At 36.1% G+C, this 21388-nt stretch overlaps 1 protein-coding gene across 7 annotated transcripts in view; it reads left to right on the top strand.

Moving 5' to 3' along the window:
* The first annotated feature begins 601 nt into the window (after positions 1 to 601).
* The window catches only part of sfmbt2 (Scm like with four mbt domains 2), a 58190-nt gene continuing 37403 nt past the window's right edge, over positions 602 to 21388 (top strand). For 2 of the 7 annotated variants that reach the window (XM_028449920.1, XM_028449913.1), the window contains exons 1-3: positions 602 to 722; positions 16716 to 16875; positions 20787 to 20881. In XM_028449920.1, the coding sequence (XP_028305721.1) occupies positions 16782 to 16875; positions 20787 to 20881 (189 nt within the window). In that variant the 5' untranslated portion in view covers positions 602 to 722; positions 16716 to 16781. Of the gene's footprint in view, positions 723 to 10758; positions 11050 to 12974; positions 13085 to 16102; positions 16255 to 16715; positions 16876 to 20786; positions 20882 to 21388 lie in introns of those variants that run through there. The other 5 variants (XM_028449916.1, XM_028449915.1, XM_028449914.1 and 2 more) reach the window with 5 other exon arrangements.

The raw sequence follows: 21388 nt of genomic DNA, 5'->3' as shown, positions 1-21388 counted from the left end.
TTCTGGTGACCCCAAGACATATTTATTCTCTATATTTTTATACTGGATTTTATGTTGTATGTATGGAAGTGAAAGTTTAGAATATTTTTGTTTTAGATTACTAACCATATATATAGATGTTTTTTTTTAAAATAATTTTAAACCACATAATTTTAATCAGTGCATTTTTACCAAGTACTAGACATTTTAGGCGACCCAATTTTAATTCCTGGTGTGGTGACACTACATGGGTTCACGACCCCAAAGTTGATAAACACCGGCTTAACATCTCGATATATTGATCCACATTGACAGATCGTTACACCCATAGTATAGAACATGTGGGGGGGGGGGGGGGGGATATTTGTTTTAAAATAGAAAATATAATATTTAAAAGAAAGTCAAATAGATTATATGCGTTTTTATTTTGGTAGAAATTCATTGAATGGAGTAAAGGAGGAGAGAAATGTGTGTTTTTAGTCGAAATGAGGTCCAAACATCTGTTTTTATCAAGAAAAAGTGACGTTTTCTCCTCAGCAGTTAAAGGTCAACGTAGGAGTTGGCTTTAAAATATATGTAGATGTTTACGGACATGCGCAGACGCGCGATGCCATATTGGAAAGAGAGAGAGAGAGAGAGAGAGAGAGAGGAGCAGAGGGGTCCCCACACGGAGAGAGAGAGAGAAACTTGACTCAGGTAGGAGGACAGGTGACGTCTCCCCCGGTACCGGTACCGGTAGGTAGGTAGGTCTCACCCTGTACGGTGCTTTTTCCTTCTTCTTATTTACGTTGTGTCGACGAAATAAATACTGGCGGAGTTATTTTCTGCTCCTCTTTAAACACACACACACACACACACACCGGGAGAGCTCGTGAGCCGTCGTTTCTGTAGAAACGGTGACGGGGGGAGAAGAGGTCGCGAGGACAAGTTACGCAAAAAAAAAGTGACTCAGTTATTAACAGCTTCCGATTAAATTACGCCGTTTCTTGGCAACGTCAACGTGTCATACTTAGTCGTTGTGTTTTTTTTTTTTAAACCGCTGTCAGAATTCTGTATTAATGAAATAAATACAGAAAAAAACACAGTAAAAGATATTTTTTGTGCTGTTTTTTACAAAGTGTTCGCGTTTTTGTTTCGAAGTAGTTTTCACGTATCTATGTTTATTGGGTTGCTTTCTATTTTTTTTTTTTTTTTTTTTTTTTTTTTGGGGGGGGGGGGGGGGGTCGTTGCTCATCTCCAGGTGCGTGTGTGGAAAACCCGTCGGAAAATACCGGACACTGCCAAAAAATGTCTAAGCACTTTCAACATGGCGGGTTATGGCGTGCGTGCGCGTGTGTATGTGTGTGTGTGTACGTGTGTGTGTGTGTGTAAAGGAGGAACCAAACTGCGCCTTAAAAAAAAAAAATCTTTGAACGGGGAAAAAATAAAACCAGGACAGATAATGGTTCCGTTTCGGTTTCTTTTGGTGGACACACGCGAGGTGCGATCAATGAAATTAGAAGCGCGTGTCTGGGGAGTCCGTGCGAGTTTTTTTCCGCTGCAGTTTCGACTGAGCAAAGTACACATGTCGTGATAAAGTGGCCCTTTGACCCAGAGAATATTCTGTTAATACTAACACTTTTATTTAGTGTTGATGCCTAAAAACGAGCTTTAATGAATTAAAAAATAGAAAAGCGATCAGCATATGAATATTAAAAGTGAAAGAGGAAATGATGAAGGAGGATGGGGGGGGTGGTGGTGGTGGTGGTGGTGTAGCCGTTCAGCAGGGCTCACTGCTCGGCTTGTCTGGACATCACGACATGTGATGTCATGGTAGGAGGGGCCACATCATCAACATTCAGAATTTAACATTAACGTTCAACATTTAGAATAATGACCCAAATAAGTCAAAACACAAAACAGAAGAAACATCTTTGTGCATTATTATTGTAGTGATTTTATGCGTTTTTGTTGTCATATTGTGCAATTGTGTCTTCTTTTTGTGTATTTTTCTTTCATTGTGTGCAATTTTTGTTGTCATTTTGTGGGATTTTGGCTTCATTTGGTGTATTTTTCTTTTGTTTTGTGTAATTTTCTTTCATTGTGTGCATTGTTGTAGTCATTTTGCATATTATTCTTTAAGTTGTCATTTTGTATGTAATTGTGGTCATTTTGTGAAATTTTTTAGTACTTTTGTGTCAATTTTGTGTAATTTTTCTTTCATTGTGTGAATTTTGTGCATTATTTATATTATTTTGTAGTCTTTTTGTGCAATTGTTGTAGTCATTTAGTGAGATTTTGGCTTCATGTGGTGTATTTTTCTTTCATTGTGTGCATTTTTGTAGTGATTTTGCATATTATTCTTTCATTTTGCATTTCGGTTGTCATTTTGTGCAATTTTTTTGTACTCTTTGTAGTAATTTTGAGTGGTTTTTCTTTCATTGTGTGAATTTTATGCATTATTTATATTAGTTTGTGCCATTTTGTAGCCTTTTTGTGCAATTCTTGTAGTCATTTTGTGAGATGTTGGCTTTTTTTGCACATTATTAATTCAGTGTGTGTTTCTGTTGTCATTTCGTGTGTTTTTGAAGTAATATTGTGTGTTTTTGTCATCGCTTTTTGCAGTTTTGACCTTATTTTGTATGTTTTTCTTTGATTCTCTGCATTGTTGTAGTCGTTTATTCTTTTAGTTTGCGTTTTGGTTGTCATTATGTGCCTTTTACAGGCAATCATGATCAATTGTTTGCATTAGATTAAAATCAGTCCTTTTTTTTGTAAATCTGAATATTTACCTCACTAGTTTCTTCCTCTGGATTAAACCCTTCACCATAATGAGCTGAAACAAAAAAAGTCTCCACATTACGGAGCCCGACATGAATAAATCATGCTTTTGAATTTGTTGTTGCTCTGAACATCTCCTCCTTTAAAAATCCCAGTGGAGATGGGAGGAGCAGAGGCATGCAGATAAAGAAGAAAAGAATGTAAAAGGCTGTTTTTACTGAGAAGGAGAGATCAATAGGAGTTGGGTTCACAATATTGATATTTTTGCTTTTTTTAAAAAAAAAAACACACACTGAAAGCAGAAAGAGTACGGAACAGGATTAGGGCCAATTTTGATGGAGAAATGTCGAGTAAAGTCAAAATGTCAAGATTAAAATTAAAATTTGGCCCTAACCCACTTCCGTAAAGCAGGGGGTTCTCAATCTTGGGGTCAGGACCCCATTTGGGGTCGCAAGACACTGGGAGGGGGTCACCAGATGCCTTTAAGAAACTAAGAATATTTCAGCCCATTTTTTTTTAATTTTTTTTACCCTTTTTCTGCAACTACACCAAACTTCCATATTTTAACCTATTTTTATCACTTTTTCTTGCCATATTTTTCTCCTTTTAATACATTTTCCACTATAAAGACATTGTCGGCACTAATAAACCCTTTCCACCACTTTTCCACCTAATATCACAAATGTTAACCCAATATTGTCACTTTTAAGCTCTTTTCACCATATTTCATGCTTATTTAACCACATTTATGATTTGTCATGCCCATTATTTGCCAGTTTAAACCACTTGTTTCAACCTTGACATTTTGAACCCCTTTTACCACTTTTTCTGTACATTTTTTGGCCACTTTAATTTGCAACTTTGCAATCCCATCTCACCACCTTTTCCATTATTTTTAGTCACTTTTAACCTAAATGATTTCTGATTAAAACAAGGATTTACATCTTTAAGATGACTATATGCTCTCTGGCACCTTTATTTTGGGGGTCGCTGACTGGAAAGGTTGACAACCCAGTGACCGTAGTTTTAAGTTAGTTTTTTATTTATTTATTTGAATAGTATTAAATTAAAGTAAACACATTCAGGCGTAAATAAGGAAACTATAAATACTGAAAACTGAAAGATCACAGCAGTGAAAATATCAATCCTTGGCTTCGTTTTGCTTATTTTTCCTGCGGCAAAACTAAAACTAAAACTCTGGACGTGTGTTTGAATAAGGGGAGGATGTAGGCAAATATCAGAGTTGACTTGTTTTGCTCTCGAGCTGTGGGAGTGTGTTATGCAATGATATAAGGAAGTAGTTTCTCTGCTGTGCTGTCTTCTTCTTCTTCTTCTTCTTCTTCTTCTACTGCATTCTTTACTTTTAGGGCGTTGTTGCTGTTTGTTTGCATTTTTGTATTCATTTTAGGGATTTTTTTTTCATTGATTGCATTTCTGTCGCCATTTTGCTTTATATTCTTTCACTTTGAGTTATAGTTGTCATTTTGTGTGGTTTTTGTAGTCACTGGCCATGGTTACATGATGTTTGTTATGAGTTATTCCAAATTAAATTGTTCGGAATTAAAGTGTTCTGCTTCGTGTTTACATGGTAATAGTAGTGACTGAGGTTTACATGAAAAAACGCTTTATTCGGCTTGAGTTAATTCCTCTTTAGGTCTGGGGTTAGGAAGGCTCTGATTGGACAGGGGGAGAACGTGACAGATCACGTCTATCAGGAAAAACACAACAAATCTTTTATTTTCGGCTGTAACACAGACATGAGAACTGTTTTTACTTTCATTTTGATTGTAGTTTTGAAGCAACAGCTCGAAAATAACACACGGTTTCAGTTTGGACCGCAGAGCGGAAGAAGATAGGAACTAATCACTGATAAAAAGCCCAGTAAAAGTCTGTAAAACAGTCACCAGGAATAAATAGTTGCTCTCTGGTAAAGATAGTTGCTCTAACAACTGGTAAAATGATAAACTGGTGATATTACAGCCTGTACATGCATCACAGCGACGCATTTACTCCATCTCCAGGTCCTAGTGCCTGACGCTGGTGAAGCCTGTTCCGTTTACCGAAGTCTGTGTGTGTCCGTGTGAAAGTCTGCATGTTTATGCCTCCGTCCATCCACTCTTTTCATTATATCCATGTCTTTTAAGGCTCTTATTAAATAGTCTAGGATGGAGTCCGGGCCACCGCCATCTTGGATTATGTCGTCGCCAGCGCGTCATCGCCGCAAGTCACGCACGAGCAAAGCGATCCAAATGAACTTAAAGTGGAATTAACCAAGTTAAGTGTTTATAAGAAAGAGGAATTATCTAATTCAGAATTAAAATCGGAATAAACCAGCCGCTTAATTCAGATTTAAGTTTAATTCAGAATAAGAATCAGGTTAAAAAGGAATTAATTTTTATTGCGCTTTAAAGATGAATTAAAGCTCCCATGTAAACGTGGCCATTTTGCTTCATTTTGTGTATTTTTTTTTTCACTTTGTGCATTTTTGTGTTTTTTTTGTGCATTATTGATATTATTTTGTCTCTCGTTGTAGTCATTTTGTGCAATTTTGACTTCATTTTGTGTATTTTTCTTTCACTGTGTACATTTTTGCATTTGTTTTGCATATTATTCTTTGAGTTTTAAGTTTTTGTTGGTTTTTTTGGGCATTTTTAATATAATTTTGTGCCTTTTTATCGTCATTTTGAGCGATTTTTCTTTCATTGTGTGCATTTTGTGGTCATTTTATGGGTTATTGATATTATGTTATGCCTTTTTGTTGTCATTTTGTGCAATTCTGTCTTCAGTTTGTGAATTTTCTTTCATTGTGTGCATTTGTGTGGTCATTTTATGCATTTTTTACATCATTTTGTGCCTTTTTGTAGTCATTTTGCATATTATGCGTTCAGTTTGAGTTTTTGTTGTCATTTTGTGTGATGTTTTCTTGGTTTTGTATATTTTTCTTTCATTTTCTGCATTTTATAGACATTTTGTAGTACATTTTTACCATAATTGTTTGCATTATTGTAGTCATTTTGCATATTGTTCTTGTCATTTTGTGGGGGTTTTTTTTTGTCATTTTGCGCAATGTTTTCTTCATTTTGTGTAGTTTTATTTTGTTGTTTGCATTTCTATGGCATTTTTAATATAATTGTGTGCATTAATGTAGTCGTTTTGCATATTATTCTTTTAGTTTGATACAATTTTGTGCATTTTTGACTTCATTTTGTGTATTTATCTTTTGTTGTGTGCATTTTTGTAGTCATTTTGTGCGTTTTTGATATTATTTTGTGCCTTTTTGTAGTCATTAAGAGCTGTGGGAGTGTGTTATGCAAATTGAAGGAAGTCGTTTCTCAGCTGTGCCGTTTTCCTCTCTCTGCTTCTTCTTCTATTGCCTTCTTTACTTTTCGGGTGTTGTTGCTGTTTGTTTACGCTGCATCCTTGTCTTGTGCAGCAGCAGCAACACAATGATGATCTCAGTGAAAGCATCACACGCTCTCAGCTGCAATTAGACGCAGACACAATGGCTGCATTGTGTTTACTGGAAAAATGTGAGAATTTGAAGACGGATTGTTTAATCCACACGTCTCCATGCCAAGACAAAACACTCTTGGATTGAGGAGCTATTAGGGAGTAATGCAATAAAGCAGAGGCCCATGCAGTGGTAGTTAATCTCCTAAATCCCCCATTAAATCTTTGGCATAGATGGGTTTAGAGAATGGCTGGAGGAGAACACGTGGATACGCAGCGCCCCATCAGGGGCTAATCAATTTATTAAAAAAATGTCATCTCAATCTGACACAACAAATATTCCTGTGCCTGAGATTAACGCTCAGGAGATTTTAATCCCTCTATGCCCAATCTGGGCTGTTTGCTCTCAGCAGAGCAGGAACGCTGAGCATCAGGGAGTTTTAGACATCTACACTAAAACTGTTGTTGATGTCAATAATAATATTAATAGAACATTCTCTGATGTCATTGTATAGCGCCACATTATCAACATTCAAGTCAGCATTTAGAATAATGACCAGTCCAAACACAAAACAGAAGAAAAGTCTTTAAGCATTATCATGTAGTCATTTTGTGCAAGTCTGTCTTCATTTTGTGTATTCTTCTTTAATTTTGTGCATTTTTACAGTCGTTTTGCATATTATTCTTTCAATTTGAGTTTTGGTTGTCATTTTGTGTGTGTTTTTTTTTTTATAGTAGTCATTCTGTGCGGTTTTGTCTCATTTTGTGTATTTTTCTTTCATTGTGTACATTTCTGTTGTCATTTTGTGCGTTATTGGTATTATTCCTCATTTTGTGCATTTTTCTGTCACTGTAATTTTGCACATTATTTCTGTCAGTTTGAGTTTTTGTTGACATTTTGTGTGTTTTCTAAGTCATTGTGTGCATTTTTGTAGTCATTTTACACTCTCTTTGTAGTCACTTTGTGCAATTCTTTCTTCATTTTGTGTAGTTTTCTTTCATAGTGTGAATTTTGTGGTCATTTTGTGCATTTTTTATAGAATTTTGTGCCTTTTTGTAGTCATTTTGTGCATTTTTCTGTCACTGTGTACATTTTTGTCGTAATTTTGCACGTTATTCCTTTCAGCTTGAGTTTTTGTCGTCATTTTGTGTTTTCTAAGTCATTTGGTGTGTTTTAGTAGTCATTTTGTGCAATTTTTTTCTTCATTTTGTTTTTGTTTTTTCCATTGTGTGCATTTCTGTCATCTGTTTGCAAATTATTCTTTCAGTTTGAGTTTTGGTTGTTCTTTTGTGTGGTTTTTGTTGTCATTTTGTGGATTTTTTTTTTCATTGTGTGCTTTTTTGTGCATTTCTGTAGTCATTTTGCATATTGTTCCTTCAGTTTGAGTTCTTCTTGATATTTTGGGGTTTTTTGTGTGTGTTTTTGAGTATTTTAGTTTGGAGTATCTGCACAAATTTAAACCCGTTTCCCACGTCTGCTCTCTGTGTTTTTTGGGAGATTGAATCAAATGAAGTTGAAGGGCATTTTATTTTGTAGGAAAGCTAAAATAAGGTTTACTATCCTGACAGAAATTGTCTTTTTAGACCTTTGGGAGCTGCTATAACAAAAATGAAAATGGTCAAATATGTGACCTTCCACAAATGTGCAGATGGTAAATATGCTACAGTGACTTCTGTGGAAATGAGCAATGCAGCCTTTAAGTAGCTACACGCTGACACATTTCCTGTTTTTGCCTCACAGGAATTTGAGAATTAAACCAGTATTCACACGAGGGCGTGCACATTAGACATGATCAGTGAGAGGGCCTTTTAATTTCCTGTACAATGTGAGGGTGACTGTGTAAAAGCCTTAAAATTAGAGCCCAAAGTCACCACTTAAAGCACAAAAAAAGGTTTTCACGTGTGGTGAGAGAGCAGCGATCCTCTGCATGCTTCAGATGATTGGGTCATCTGTGCCTCATTGTCCTCATGAAGGTCCTTTCATTTCAATCAGGCACTGTCAACACCTTTCCTTACTGTGTTTAAACAGAAAATACAGTCAGCGCAGGTTCCTAAAATACATTAAATTAGGCTTTGTGTGTGTTTTTTTAGATCACTACATATTAACATTTTGATAAAACCTCAGAAATGAAGTGAAAGCCATGAACTGGCTTTAATCACGGATGATAAAAAGGATAAATACGTTGAGACTTACAAAATAAAAGTCAATAATTGTAACTTTAAAATAAAAAAAATCATGATGTGTTTGGATGTTAGCATTGTCACAAAAAGGTAAATATTTGGACCCATAAACCCCCAAAATATCCAATTTGCCCTTAAAATGAGCCTTTTGTTTAAACTTGGTACTCTTGGAAAAGCTCCAATGTAGACATAGACAACATGTGGTCTGGATGCCACATGTGGCCCTCGGTCTAATATTGTGCGTTTGCCCAAACTAATTGCACAGAATTACAAAGAAATACAAAAAACAAACTGACTTAAAGAAACACACAAAACATATTTTTAAAAAAACACACAAAATATCTCAAAAAAATAGAAACAAAAAAATGACAACAGGAACACTCGCACAAACCCTTTATTCTGTCAACAATGTGGCCCTATACTACAGAACTCACTCACACATGCTGTCCCCATGAGAAAAAAAAAGGTGGCACCACGTGTTGTAAACCCTTTTCTGTTTTATTGTCTTGTCTTAATTTCATGGATTTACTGATCAACTAAATGTGGCAAAATCATTCCAAAAAAAGCTTCGTAGAGCGTGCTGATGCTCCTGTTTCAGAAGTCGAGATCACACACTACCCAACAGTCTGACGAGATTTCACCTTATATCTGAAGTCTGTGTTATTCCACATTTAATGTCCGTTTAATGGGAAAACATTGTAAAAAATGTGTGATATTTTCCCAACAACATTGTAAGTGATGGTATATTCTGAGTTATGTAACTATTTCCGTTTCAGGAAGTTCATTCTGTGATTTTGGTAATGATTTTGTGGTCTAGAATAGTGTTTTCTGTGTGGAGTTTGCATGTTCTCCCCGTGCTGCGTAGGTTTGCTCCCACAATCCAAAAACATGACTGTTCGGTTAATTGAAGTGAATGTGAGTGGTTCTGTGTGTTGCCCTGTGATGGACTGGCGCCCTGTCCAGGGTGTACCCCCGCCTAGCGCCCAGTGTGAGCCAGAGATAGGCACCGGCAGACCCCTGTGACCCTGAAATAGGACAAAGCGAGTCTGAAAATGGATGGATGGATGTTACAAATAATGTGCTTTGTCTACAAAATAACAGCATTTTAGTACAGCGATTCTCAACTGGTGGGTCGGGACCCTAAAGTGGGTCGCTGACCTGTACTTGGTGGGGCACAGGCAGCTGGTCAAAAATAAATAATTACTTAATGTCTCATGTTGGGCTTGTCTTTTATTTTGAAAGAAACTTTTATTTTGACAGACATATGGTGAAATGCATGTTGCGCAGGAACATTTATAGATTTATGTTTTAAAAAAGATTATACGTGTGTTTTCAACAGCTCTTTTTGAAAAACTAAATTTGGTTGGTTTAATTCTAAAAAGAAGTGGGACCCAATGACAAAATGTGGGTCCCAGTTGAGAACTCCTGTTTTAGTAGATTATCAAAGTGTACTTTTCTTTTTTTTTGAACAAGTAAGACTTGTGTAACACCAAATATTCTGTGTATTCTGGAGTATTTCAATTATTGTTCATTTGTTCAATATAGCAGAAATGTTTGATTTCTCCTCTGAAAGCAGTGGATAAAACCTGTAATGATTAGGAGTGTGACGATATCTCGATACGGCGATGTATCGCGATAATTTTTCCGCAATTTTATTTTTTTCAAAAACTTTTCTGCTTTTTCACTAAAATGTACAGGTACGTCTTCACAGAAATGTTGTCACTGTTTGTTGAAGGAACCAATATATTGTTTACTGTAATATTTCACTATAATGATGTCACTGGTAAGAAAGACCCTATTTTTTGTTTACATAAAGCACTATTGGAGATAATTATTCATTACATTGGGATGTTGACACTTATTTACAGAAATGTTGCTCTAAAATAGTGTCACTGTTCATAGGACACTTTTTCAATTTGTCTTTCAGAGATATAAAATACAAATTGTATTTTTTCACAATCTTTTTTTTTATCGTAGATTGATTTCTGACCAATATATCGATAATCGCAGTATCGTCATATTGTGAGATAATCGTTACCGTGAGCGTTGTATCGTGTATCGTATTGTATCGTGAGGTACCCTGAGGTTCCCACCCCTATTAATGATGATGATTATTTGCTTAAAGTAGCCCAAAACTCTTAAAGAAGGCCATTAACTGCTGTATGATTATAATAAACCACCTGTAGACATCAAACTTTCACAGTTTAGTGACAGGGTTGGAACGCAATGTGGTTTTTGGTTTTAATGACGTATCTCCCAGTCTGACTGAGAGAGAGCGAGGATGGTATCATGGGAGCCAAATTAGCTCAGCTTGTTGTTTACGCAGTGGATGTGTGCCTGAGCCACTGTGTGTGTGTGTGTGTGTGTGTGCCATCCCCCCCCCCACACACACACACACACACACACGCTGACTCACTGGGGTGGTTGTGGAGGCTGTCACAGCCTTTGTACTGTAGCTGCACGTCTCAAACAGGAGCTCCAGTGTTCCCAGTGCTTTTTTTCGGGATGTAAACCTTGTTTTCTTTGGTTTGTTTCTGGATGTGAGGGTGCGTCTCTCTGCTGCTGCTAAAGTGGAGAATCTGAGAGATCCTCAGAGTAGTTTGGGTTTGATGTGAGGACTGATGCAGAATGTTTGATGAAAGTTGGAGAGTGAGTAAGAGCTGATGGGACGGCCAGCAGGCAAGTGACACACACGCTCTGTTGTTGTTGTTGTTGTTGTGAGGATTTCTTCATCCTTTTGTTTACTTCTTTTTCTTTTCACTTTAACTTGTGGGTTTGTACGTGTTTTCATAGAGGCACAGTTTTTTTACAAAGCAGTTCAAAGAGCTATAATGAATACTTTCAAAGTAAAAGTCTGTTTTATCATTTGTGTGTTTTTGTTTCACAAAATCCTTCAAACAACATAATGGTCACTTATTGACACCTAAACACAAACTTATCACATTTAGTAGTGAGTAGTAGTAGTGAAACGCTAAAAGTTATTTAATATATAAAAAACATATTTAATATTGACAATATAGACTGATTTTTATTGTATAACAAAATTATGCATATAAAAAACATTATTTTAAACTATAAATATTTCATTAATTCTATAAAATAGTCTTTAATACTTAAACATTATTTATTTCAATATAAATATAATTTTAAAATATATTTCTTATAATATTTATATTGTTTTTTATAATCATAAAAATAAAATAATGTTTAAATTAAATCCGAGAAATACACTTTTTAAAGGTATTTTAATTACAACATTATAAATGTAATAAACTGTTAGTGTCAACTAAACTGGACCATAAACCAGTGTTGTTGTTTTTTTTACTATTATTAATAATTATATTGGTGGACCTCAGAGTGCTGCTGACAATAAACAACACTCCTATAGTCAGAAATCATGAAACAGTCATTAGAGATTTTTCCTGTGGTGTCGTCATTGACCACAAAAGCACAGTCAACACCAGTCAATCCGAATGCTGACTCAGCATTTTCTGAGTCTGTGAGCCCACAAGCCTTCCCTAATTCAAACAATGACACAACAAGTGTTCTTCCTTCTTCAGTTGAATGCATCTATTGTGCTCCTTTTAGAACATTCTCTTAACTATTTTACAGTTTGTTTCAAATTAAAAGACTGCAAATAGTTGTTATTTTTTTCATATTTGATGATGCGTTGCTTTGATCTGCAGTGACTCGATGCTTTTATTAGCCCCTTTGAAACTTAGTTGTATGAGTTTGAAGGCATCTATCTGCATCTAAATGTAATTGAATTCCATAGCAACGACTAATTTAAGACTTTTAAAGTTAAACTCAGCTTCCGAAAATGCCCAGAAACCCCTTTTTTTCAGGTCGTTGATATTATTGTATGGCCCCGCTACAGTTCCTAGTTTTTAAACTGTCCAATATGTTGCCATGGCGAGGTTCTGATTAATACTTACCGCTCTTTGACCAAACAAGAACATCAAAGTTATTTGCATGCACACGTATTTAAATCTACAGCTCACTCACATTTAGTGCTTTGATCAGAATTTAAGAAAACATGTAACTTTGAAGTATAGCAAATGTAACTTGTATAATATGTTAAGATTTCATTTATTGTAACACCTTTTTTCACTAAATGTACTTTGATCTCCTGACATGTTTATATAAGGACACATCAAAGCGATCAGGAGACGTCTCTCAGGAGATCAAAGTCAATTTCCTGAAAACATATTATTAAAATAAACAAGACAATTTTCAATGAGATTTGTATTTTTACTTTTAAATGTATTTTTTTCTTTAGATTTTTGTGTTTATTTATTATTATTTATATTATTCATAGTTAGTATTTAATTGCCTTATTTTGTTAATTGAAATATTAAACTTAATTAATTAATAAAATATTAGAAGGCTTCACACTGAGTGCCCCACCGCAATATATATATACTTTGTGTATATTTTACAGTTCTTTTGTAGAATTTTACCAGGTAACTAATATATTTCTGTAATATATAACAGGTAAATCTAATTATAGAACTGAGGGGTCTTTTGGAAAAAAATAAATTTTGTAATTTTAGCAATTATCCACAAACATTGCTCACATGCTGAAAAATAATATATTTGTTTTACAGTTAGATAATAAACCATCAAAGCCTGTGAGTCATTGAATGAGGTGAAGATAACAACGTGATGATTCATTCCAACTAACGTTCCAAACTCAGTGAGAGAGTTTGTTACTGTGAGTAAACAAACAAACAAACAAACAGCAACATTATTGTGCTGGTGGTTAACAGCCACAGCTCCAGGTTATTATTCACAAACTCTCGTTCAAACAACTAAACAAACAGACAGAAGCAGGACGACAGGAAACGTTAGAGAGGACAGCAAACACAGGCCACTCTTATTACATCTTGTCTTATTTAATCTTTTCTTGTTGCATGTTTTGCCATCTTGTCTTGTTTTATTATGTATGGACTTGTCCTGTCTTTCCATGTGTTATCTTGCACTTTCCCATCTTTTCTCATTTCTTTTATTCATGTCTTGTCTTGTCGTATCTTACGCTTTTTTGTCCAGTCTTGTTTAATTACATCTGCACTTGTCCTGTCTTTCCTTGTCTTGTCCCTTCCTTTCCTGCCTTGTCTTATCTTATCTTGTTACATCTCGTCTTGTCTTGTCTTCTCTTATCTTCTTATCGGGTCTTAATCCATATTGTCCTGTGTCGTCTTGTCTTATTACATCTGGACTTGTCCTCTCTTTCTATGTGTTGTCTTGTATTTTCCCATCTTTTCTTATTTTGTTTATTTATGTGTTGTCTTGTCCCAACTTGTCTTTTCTTCTTATCTTACTCTATCTTGTCTCATTTTTTCTTGTTTAATTACATCTGCACTTGTCCCGACTTTCCTTGTCTTGTCCTTTCGTGCCTTGTCTTATATTAATTTTTTACGTCTTGTCCTGTCTTGTCTTATCTTGTTATCGGATCTTAATCTCTATTCTCCCGTGTTGTCTTGTCTTATTACATCTGGACTTCTCCTTTCTTTCCTTGAGTTGCCTTCTACCTTCCCATCTTTTATCATTTTCTTTATTTATGTCTTGTCTTGTCCCATCTTGTCTTATCTTCTTATCTCCCTCTTTCTTGTCCCGTCTTGTTTAATTACATCTGCACTTGTCCTGTCTTTCTTTATCTTGTCTTGTCCTTTTCTGCCGTGTCTTGTCTTATCTTGTTACTTCTTGCTTGTCCTATCTTGTCTTATCTTCTCATCAAGTCTTAATCCGTATTGTCCGGTCTTGTCTTGTTTAAGTACATCTGCACTTGTCCCATCTTTCCTTGTCTTGTCCTTTCTGTACTGTCCCATCTTTTCTTATTTTGTTTATTTATGTCTCGTTTTGTCCTATCTTGTCTTATCTTCATATCTTCCTCGTTCTTTTCCCGTCTTGTTTAATTACATCTTCACTTGTCCCATCTTTCTTGTCTTGCCTTGTCCTTTCCTGCCTTGTCTTATCTTATCTTGTTACGTCTCGTCTTGTCCTGCCTTGTCTTATCTTTGTATCAGGTCTTAATCTATATTGTCGTGTGTCGTCTTGTTTTATTACTCTTCATGCTTCGTTACGTGTTGTCTTGTCATTTTATTTCTTGTCTTGTCATGGCTGGTTTCACACTTTATGACTAACAAGGTGTTCCACGTCTCGTAGCAAAAGCACATATTTTGTGCATCTGTACGGGGGCCTGCAGGAACCGTGGTTACCATAGTAACAAAATGTCTTTGTTCTGAAGATGTGCTAAAACAAGGCAAAAAAAGGATATTATTCTATCATGATTTTTTTGCTCATTAAGAATGAAAAGTAGCATCGCAGCAGATTAGCTGCTTAGCAACAAATGCTACTTCTGTTGATTTATACCATTGGAAAAACCGTCCAAGTCAGTGGTTCTCAACCTTTTCAGCCCATGACCCCCAAAATAAAGGTCCCAGAGAGCGGGGACCCCCACTGTACCTGAAGGTGGTTGAACACAGACATGAACATTGAAGAACAGTCATGTGGAGACAGGGTCATCTATCAGGGGGAATAAAGGGGAGAGATTTTTGGGGTCCATCCATAAAGTCAGTAAAATGATGGTCCATTATTATATCAATCTGTGATAACCACATTTATTTATTTATCTGAATAATATCCACTGTTATCCAGGAAGTTTATTATTATTTGCGCCATAGTATACAGTCATCTTACAGATGTAAATCCTTGTTTTAATCAGGAATAAAATGGGTTAAAAGTGACCAAAAATGGTGGAAAAGGTGGTGAAATGGGATTTTAAAAACCACAGAAATTGGTTAAATGTTTCAAATTAGAGTGGCCAAAAACAGAGAGAAAAAGTAGTAAAAAGGGTTCAAAATGCCAATATTGGCTTAAAAGTGTCAGAAAAAAAGTTGGAACAATGAGTTTAAACTAACAAATAATGGGCATAAGACATTGTAAATGTTGTTTAATTGGCAAAAAAAGCATGAAATATGGTGAAAAGAGGTTAAACGTAACAATAATGGGTCAATATATGTGACATTAGGTGGGAAAAGCGGTGGAAAGGGTTTATAAGTTCCAAAAATGTCTTGAAAGTGGAAAAAATGACAGAAAAGGCATTGAAATGTGATAGAGCAGAGGTAGAAATGGGAGTCATGTAGGAGCAAAAATATGTCAAGAAAAAGTGATAAAACTAGGGTTAAAATATGGCAAGTCATCTGGCGACCCCCTCCCAGTGTCTTCGACCCCAAGGTTGAGAACCGCTGGTCTAAATGACCACCTCACTCTTTTTAGCGAGTCACAGTCCAACACATCTAAGGAGGACAAAGAAACACACAAACTCATCCTTAAAGGAGCCCCTGGGACTACACCAGTAGATCTCTAACCTGGAGATAAACATCACATCTCTGTCAGTTTGCTAGCTTCAGTCATCGTAGCACAACATGACACAGCATTAGCCCGTCTTCAGTGTGTCACTAATGCTTATTTACAGCCACATTTCCTCTTTTATCGTCTATAATTAGCTTCTGAGGCATCACTCTGCTTCCCTCCACCAGCGCACACACACGCTCCCCCAGTCAGACTTCATTTGTCGGCCTGCTGCTCTCCCTTTCGTGCCATTCCAGTTTTTCTGCTTTGTCTGACTCTGATTGGTTATCTGCTTCAGCTTTCGCTTTGGTATGCAAACACATGCAGCCGGTGCTCAATAAGTATGCAGCGTGTTGCAGGCCGGAGCGGAGCGGCGGAGGATGGTGGAAATGAGACAATAACAAGGTCTCGCTAGAGTTTCTGCTCCGGAGTTTCCACAAGATCGGAATTTCTGGTGAAGGATTGGTTTATTTTTGCCTGTTAGGACAGAGAAACCCAACACTTGTTTTGAATATTGGGAATTCATGGAAAGTACGTCTAAAACTTCCTGTCAGTAATGATTTTATTAATTTTAAGTGTTTTGTTAAATCCAACTCAGGCTGATACATTTTTACTTGTTACATCTGCACTTTTCCCGTCTTTCCTTGATTTGTACCTCCCCTTTTTTCATTTAGTTTATTTAGGTCTTGTCTTGTGTTATCCCTTGCTGCCTTCTCTTATCTCGTTTTATCTTGTTACGTCTCTTCTTGGCTTCTCTTCTCTTGTCTTGTCTTCTTTTTGGGTCTTAATCTCTATTGTCCCGTGTCATCTTGTCCTATTACATCTGGTCTTGTCCCGTCTTTCCTCAACACTTGTTTTGAATATTGGGAATTCATAGAGAGTTTGTTTAAAATGTCCTGTCAGTGATGAATTTATTTTTTATTTGTGTTAAATCCAGCTTCCCTTTTCCTGTGAGTTAATCTTTGGATGAATGTGTCCTTTCTTTTCTTCAGGTCTGCGGAGGAAAGTGAAGAATGCAGTGAAGAAGTGCTCCAGGGGTCAAAGGTGAACGCTGCGCGATGATGCAGTCTCACCCTCAGGAGAACATTCTGGCTCTGACCACAGTCAAGCCTCTGTTTTCAACCAATGGGAAAGAAGAAGAGGTGAACTCAGGTGAGACGCTGAGAAACGTTACTTTGGCCTGAATGTCTGCAGGTTTTTGTGCTTCACTGACAACTGAACTCACTGCTTTTTTCTGCTTTCTTTGCTCTTTTATTTCGACTTTTATTTAACAGATTTCATCTTTTCTTAAAGGTCCAGTATTAAGCTATTTTCACCCATCTCTATTTGTTCTCAGAACCCCAAAAACAAAGTATTTGAGGTTTATTTTTCCAAACTCGCCTGTTTTCCAGAGTTTTCGCCTCTGAAAAGTCACTTTCTGAGCATCTCTACACAAACAGGCTAATTTGAGTGAGTGGGCGTGTCTATAGACGGGACACTGACTTCCTCTTGCCCGCACGGTGTCGTAGGGCCAGAGGACGGCCCGCCCTCCTCCCACCCACTCCGTAGCTGAGCTTCATAAACACGAGACAGAGCGTGGGGGCGGGGCGTTCGCCGGTGCATACGTAGACTGTTGAAAATACATACATAGCACTGCGCGATGGACGCTGAAATGCTCACCTTCGTGGGCGTGTCTGCTTACATGTCAATCACGTTGTAACATTCCAGTTTAAATCTAGTTACATATATACGTAAAATCCGATTGAATAACCCGATTGATTCAAAGCGATGCTGTAACTTTTACATTAGTCTGTATTTTTCTGTGAGGATTAAAACAACATACAGCAGTTTCATGGTGATTTTTCTCTCAATGAAGTGAATGAAAATGTCTCTTAGATGATGATTGTGTCTCATCACAGTGTGTGTGTGTTCACTTCTGAAATAGTGATTGTTAAAGATGAGCCAAATTCTGATTCACCGTAAATGTGCATCACTTGAAAAGCGCCGCCTGGAACGAGACAATGAAGAATGAAACGCTTTATTGTCTCGCAACAGAAACAATTACGAAAGAGTCGCAAATTTGAATCCATTTTATTCTGCGTGTATAGAAATAATGATTGAATTTAACATTGTGTCGTGCAATGAAAAGCAAACACTAAGAGGATAAAACACTGGGACAAGGCAGAAGCTAGAGTGACTGAATGATTCATCTTTTTCCTCCTTCTGTTCAAATGACGAGTGGAATATGTGTTTTTTATTTAATAAATGTATAAAGCCTGTTAGCTATTATAGTGAGTGAAGCCAGCTCCCTGCAACAAACCGCAAATAATAGAATTAAGTCATTTTTAAGGCTTTTTTGTTTGTTTGAATCTTCGTTTCAGAGTTTATCCTTTTTTATTTTGACTCCGTTTCATCCGTTTTTCCCATTAATTTGTCTTCACTGGCTGTTAAACCTCTTAAAATCATGCCAAACATGCTTAATATGAATAATTATGTGCTGAATTCTTAAGATTTGACGTGTTTGTCAATTTTTGCTACACTTGCTTGACATTCAACTGCATGTTTGATGCAGAAAAATATTTCGCTATTTTCATTTCAGGAGGTGAAGTTTGTCATTTTTTGCACCAGATTTGACAATTGTGCACACATTCACGTGACAAAACTGCACATAAATGTGTGACATTGTCCTGAAACATGAATGTGAGGTAGATCTGACCGATATAGATCAAAACTCATATCTCAATATTTTTTCTTGAAATTCTGATATACAATATAAATCTCGATATTTTTAGTTAAAATGTAGTTTTACCAGAAAGACAATTTGGTTTAAATATGCTGATGTAAAATACCAACTAATATGTGCCATTTTTGGCTTTTTCTCCTCAAAGGCAGTGATTCTCAACTTCTCAACTCAATCTCAACAGTCGGGACCCAAAAGTGGGTCGCGGAGCTGTACTGGGTGGGTCGCGGACAGCTGGTCAAAAATAGATAAATACCTAATGTCTCTCATGTTGGACATGTCTTTTATTTTGACAGGCATACTGTGAAATGTATGTAGCACAGGATAATATATAGATTTATTAAAATAAAAAAAATTATATGTCTGTTTTCAACAGGTATTTTTGAACAACTAAATTTGGTTGAATTATAAATAAAAAAAAATGTGGGTCGCAATTTAAGGAGCGTGGTAAAATGTGGGTCCCAGGTTGAGACACGTTGAGAACTCCTGTTAGTGGACAGCATGTGTGAGTGAGTTCTGTAGTAGGGATGGGAACCTCTGGGTACCTCACGATACGTTACGATACAAAGCTCACAATAACGATTATCTCACAATATGACGATACTGCGATTATTGCTATATTGGTCAGAAATCAATCTACGATAATCTATGACATAGCGAGAAGAAAAAAGATTAAGTGAAAAAATACAATTTTTATTTTACATCTCTGAAAGACAATACATTGAAAAAGTGTCCTATGAACAGTGACACTATTTTAGTGCAACATTTCTGTAAATAAGTGTCAACATCCCAATGTAAATGAATAAGTATCTCCAATAGTTCTTTCTGTAAACAAAAAATAGAGTCTTTCTTACCAGTGACACCATTATAGTGGAATATTCCAGTAAACAGTGACAACATTTCTGTGAAGACGTACTTGCACATTTTAGTGAAAAAGCAGAAAAGGTTTTAGAAAAAAAAAAATTGATGCTTAGCGCGAGCATATCGATATTGCGATATATCGCCAAAATAGAAATCTTAATATATCTTAAATGTTGATATATTTCCCAGCCATAATGTGAGAATATATTCTGTATTATTGTGCAATTTTTGTTTGATTTTGTTTTAAAGAAACACGGAAAAAAAAAACAATATTGCCATTTCTGTTTCAGGAAGTGAATTCCATCATTGCTGTCCATTTTTTCACTTTAAGGGGAAATGGTTCTTCTCATAAGTTTGGGTAGAGTGTGTGTGTGTGTGTGTGTGTGTGTGTGTGTGTGTGTGTGTGTGTGTGTGTGTGTGTGTGTGTGTGTGTGTGTGTGTGTGTGTGCGTGTGTGTGTGCGTGTGCGTGTGCGTGTGGGTGTGTGTGTCCGCCCAAACCAAGAAGTTCCAGTGGAAACACCAGCTTCACCTCTTATCACTCAGAGCAGCCTTTAATCTCTCACTTCCCACTCTGCTAGTGTCCACACACACACACACACACACACACACACACACACACACACATAAAAGCCTCACTGTATCAGTCTCCCCCAGGCGGAGTTGGAAACTCTCACCTTCAGACGTTTTCTGTGTTATTGGCAACAACTTTAAAAAGTGAAAGTGAATCTTCTCTCAGAAAAAAAAGACCAAAGTTGACTTTCATAATTTCTAGTTATTTTTTGAATCAGCCGCAGAATTTGTTTTGCAGGTAGAAAACTCACCTAAATATGACGTAATTGGTGCAAAACAGGGATTATTAAAAACTGTTTAAAGGACATACTAGTCCTGAACCATGGACAAAACTACAGCCCTGAAGGTGTGCTGTGGTGTCTGGCTTTGTTTTTGACGTCTTCCTGCTCTATCAGAAAGGGGCGGCGCTGACCCTTCTATGTTAAATACAGAGTTATTAAATATATGTTAAATATTATAAAAATGTATCATATTATACTGTATATTATAAATACATGTTAACATATATTAACATATATTATAAAGATATAATAAATATAGAGTTAATATTAATATTTTTTCTCACAAATTTAATAAAAGGTAAAAAAAAAACATTATGGTTAAAAAAAAACAGAAATAAAATATAAAAAAATAAATGAATACTTAAAGTAAAAATGAAAAATAAATTAATAAAATTAAAAATTGTATAAAATAAAAAAAAAATTTAGGAGATAATATATAACACATATAAACACCTTCAATAGTATACAAACACTCACAGAATAAAATACTGTTAAAAATAGTACATGTATTTAAAAAAATTCAAAGAGTGTAACAGCAGGTGAAAATAGTAGTGATAACATATATAATTACACTTGTTTTTGGCCTTTTTGGCTAACGGTAAATCACATTTTTTTTATTTTGTTCCATCAGGGGCTGAATCCATGGAAGAGGAGGCGGAGTTTAACTGGGAGGAGTTCATGGAGGAGGCGGGGGCCGTCGCCGCCCCCCACACCACCTTTAAACATGTGAGTGATCTGTGTCTCATACGTGTGTGATCCATTAGACCAGGGGTTCTCAACTTTGGGGTCAGGACCCCAGACACTGGGAGGGGTCGCCAGATGCCTTTGAGTAAAGAATATTTTTATTTTAAAGCCAATTTTGTTTATTTTCACCCTTTTTCTGCAACTACACCAAACTTGTAATATTTGAAGCTATTTTCATCACTTTTTCTTGACATATTTTTGCTTCTTTTAATGCATTTTTGCTACATTACTCCCATTTCTGCCACTTCTTCAACAAATTGCAATGCCTTTTCTGCACATTTTTTCCACTTTCAGGACATTTTCAGCACTTTATAAACCCTTTCTACCTAATGTCACATATGTTGACCTATTATTGTCACTTTTAACCTCTTTTCACCATATTTCATTCTTATTTTTTTACCAATTTATTCACATTCACTATTTGCCATGCCCATTGCCAGTTTAAACTAATTGTTTCTTAAAAAATGCTGAGTAATCGCTGAGTCATGG

This window comes from Gouania willdenowi, chromosome 6 (genome assembly GCF_900634775.1).
Source record: "Gouania willdenowi chromosome 6, fGouWil2.1, whole genome shotgun sequence".
Taxonomy (NCBI): domain Eukaryota; kingdom Metazoa; phylum Chordata; class Actinopteri; order Blenniiformes; family Gobiesocidae; genus Gouania; species Gouania willdenowi.
The sequence above is the reverse complement of the archived record's forward strand: the minus strand, read 5'-3'. Positions and strand labels throughout refer to the sequence as shown.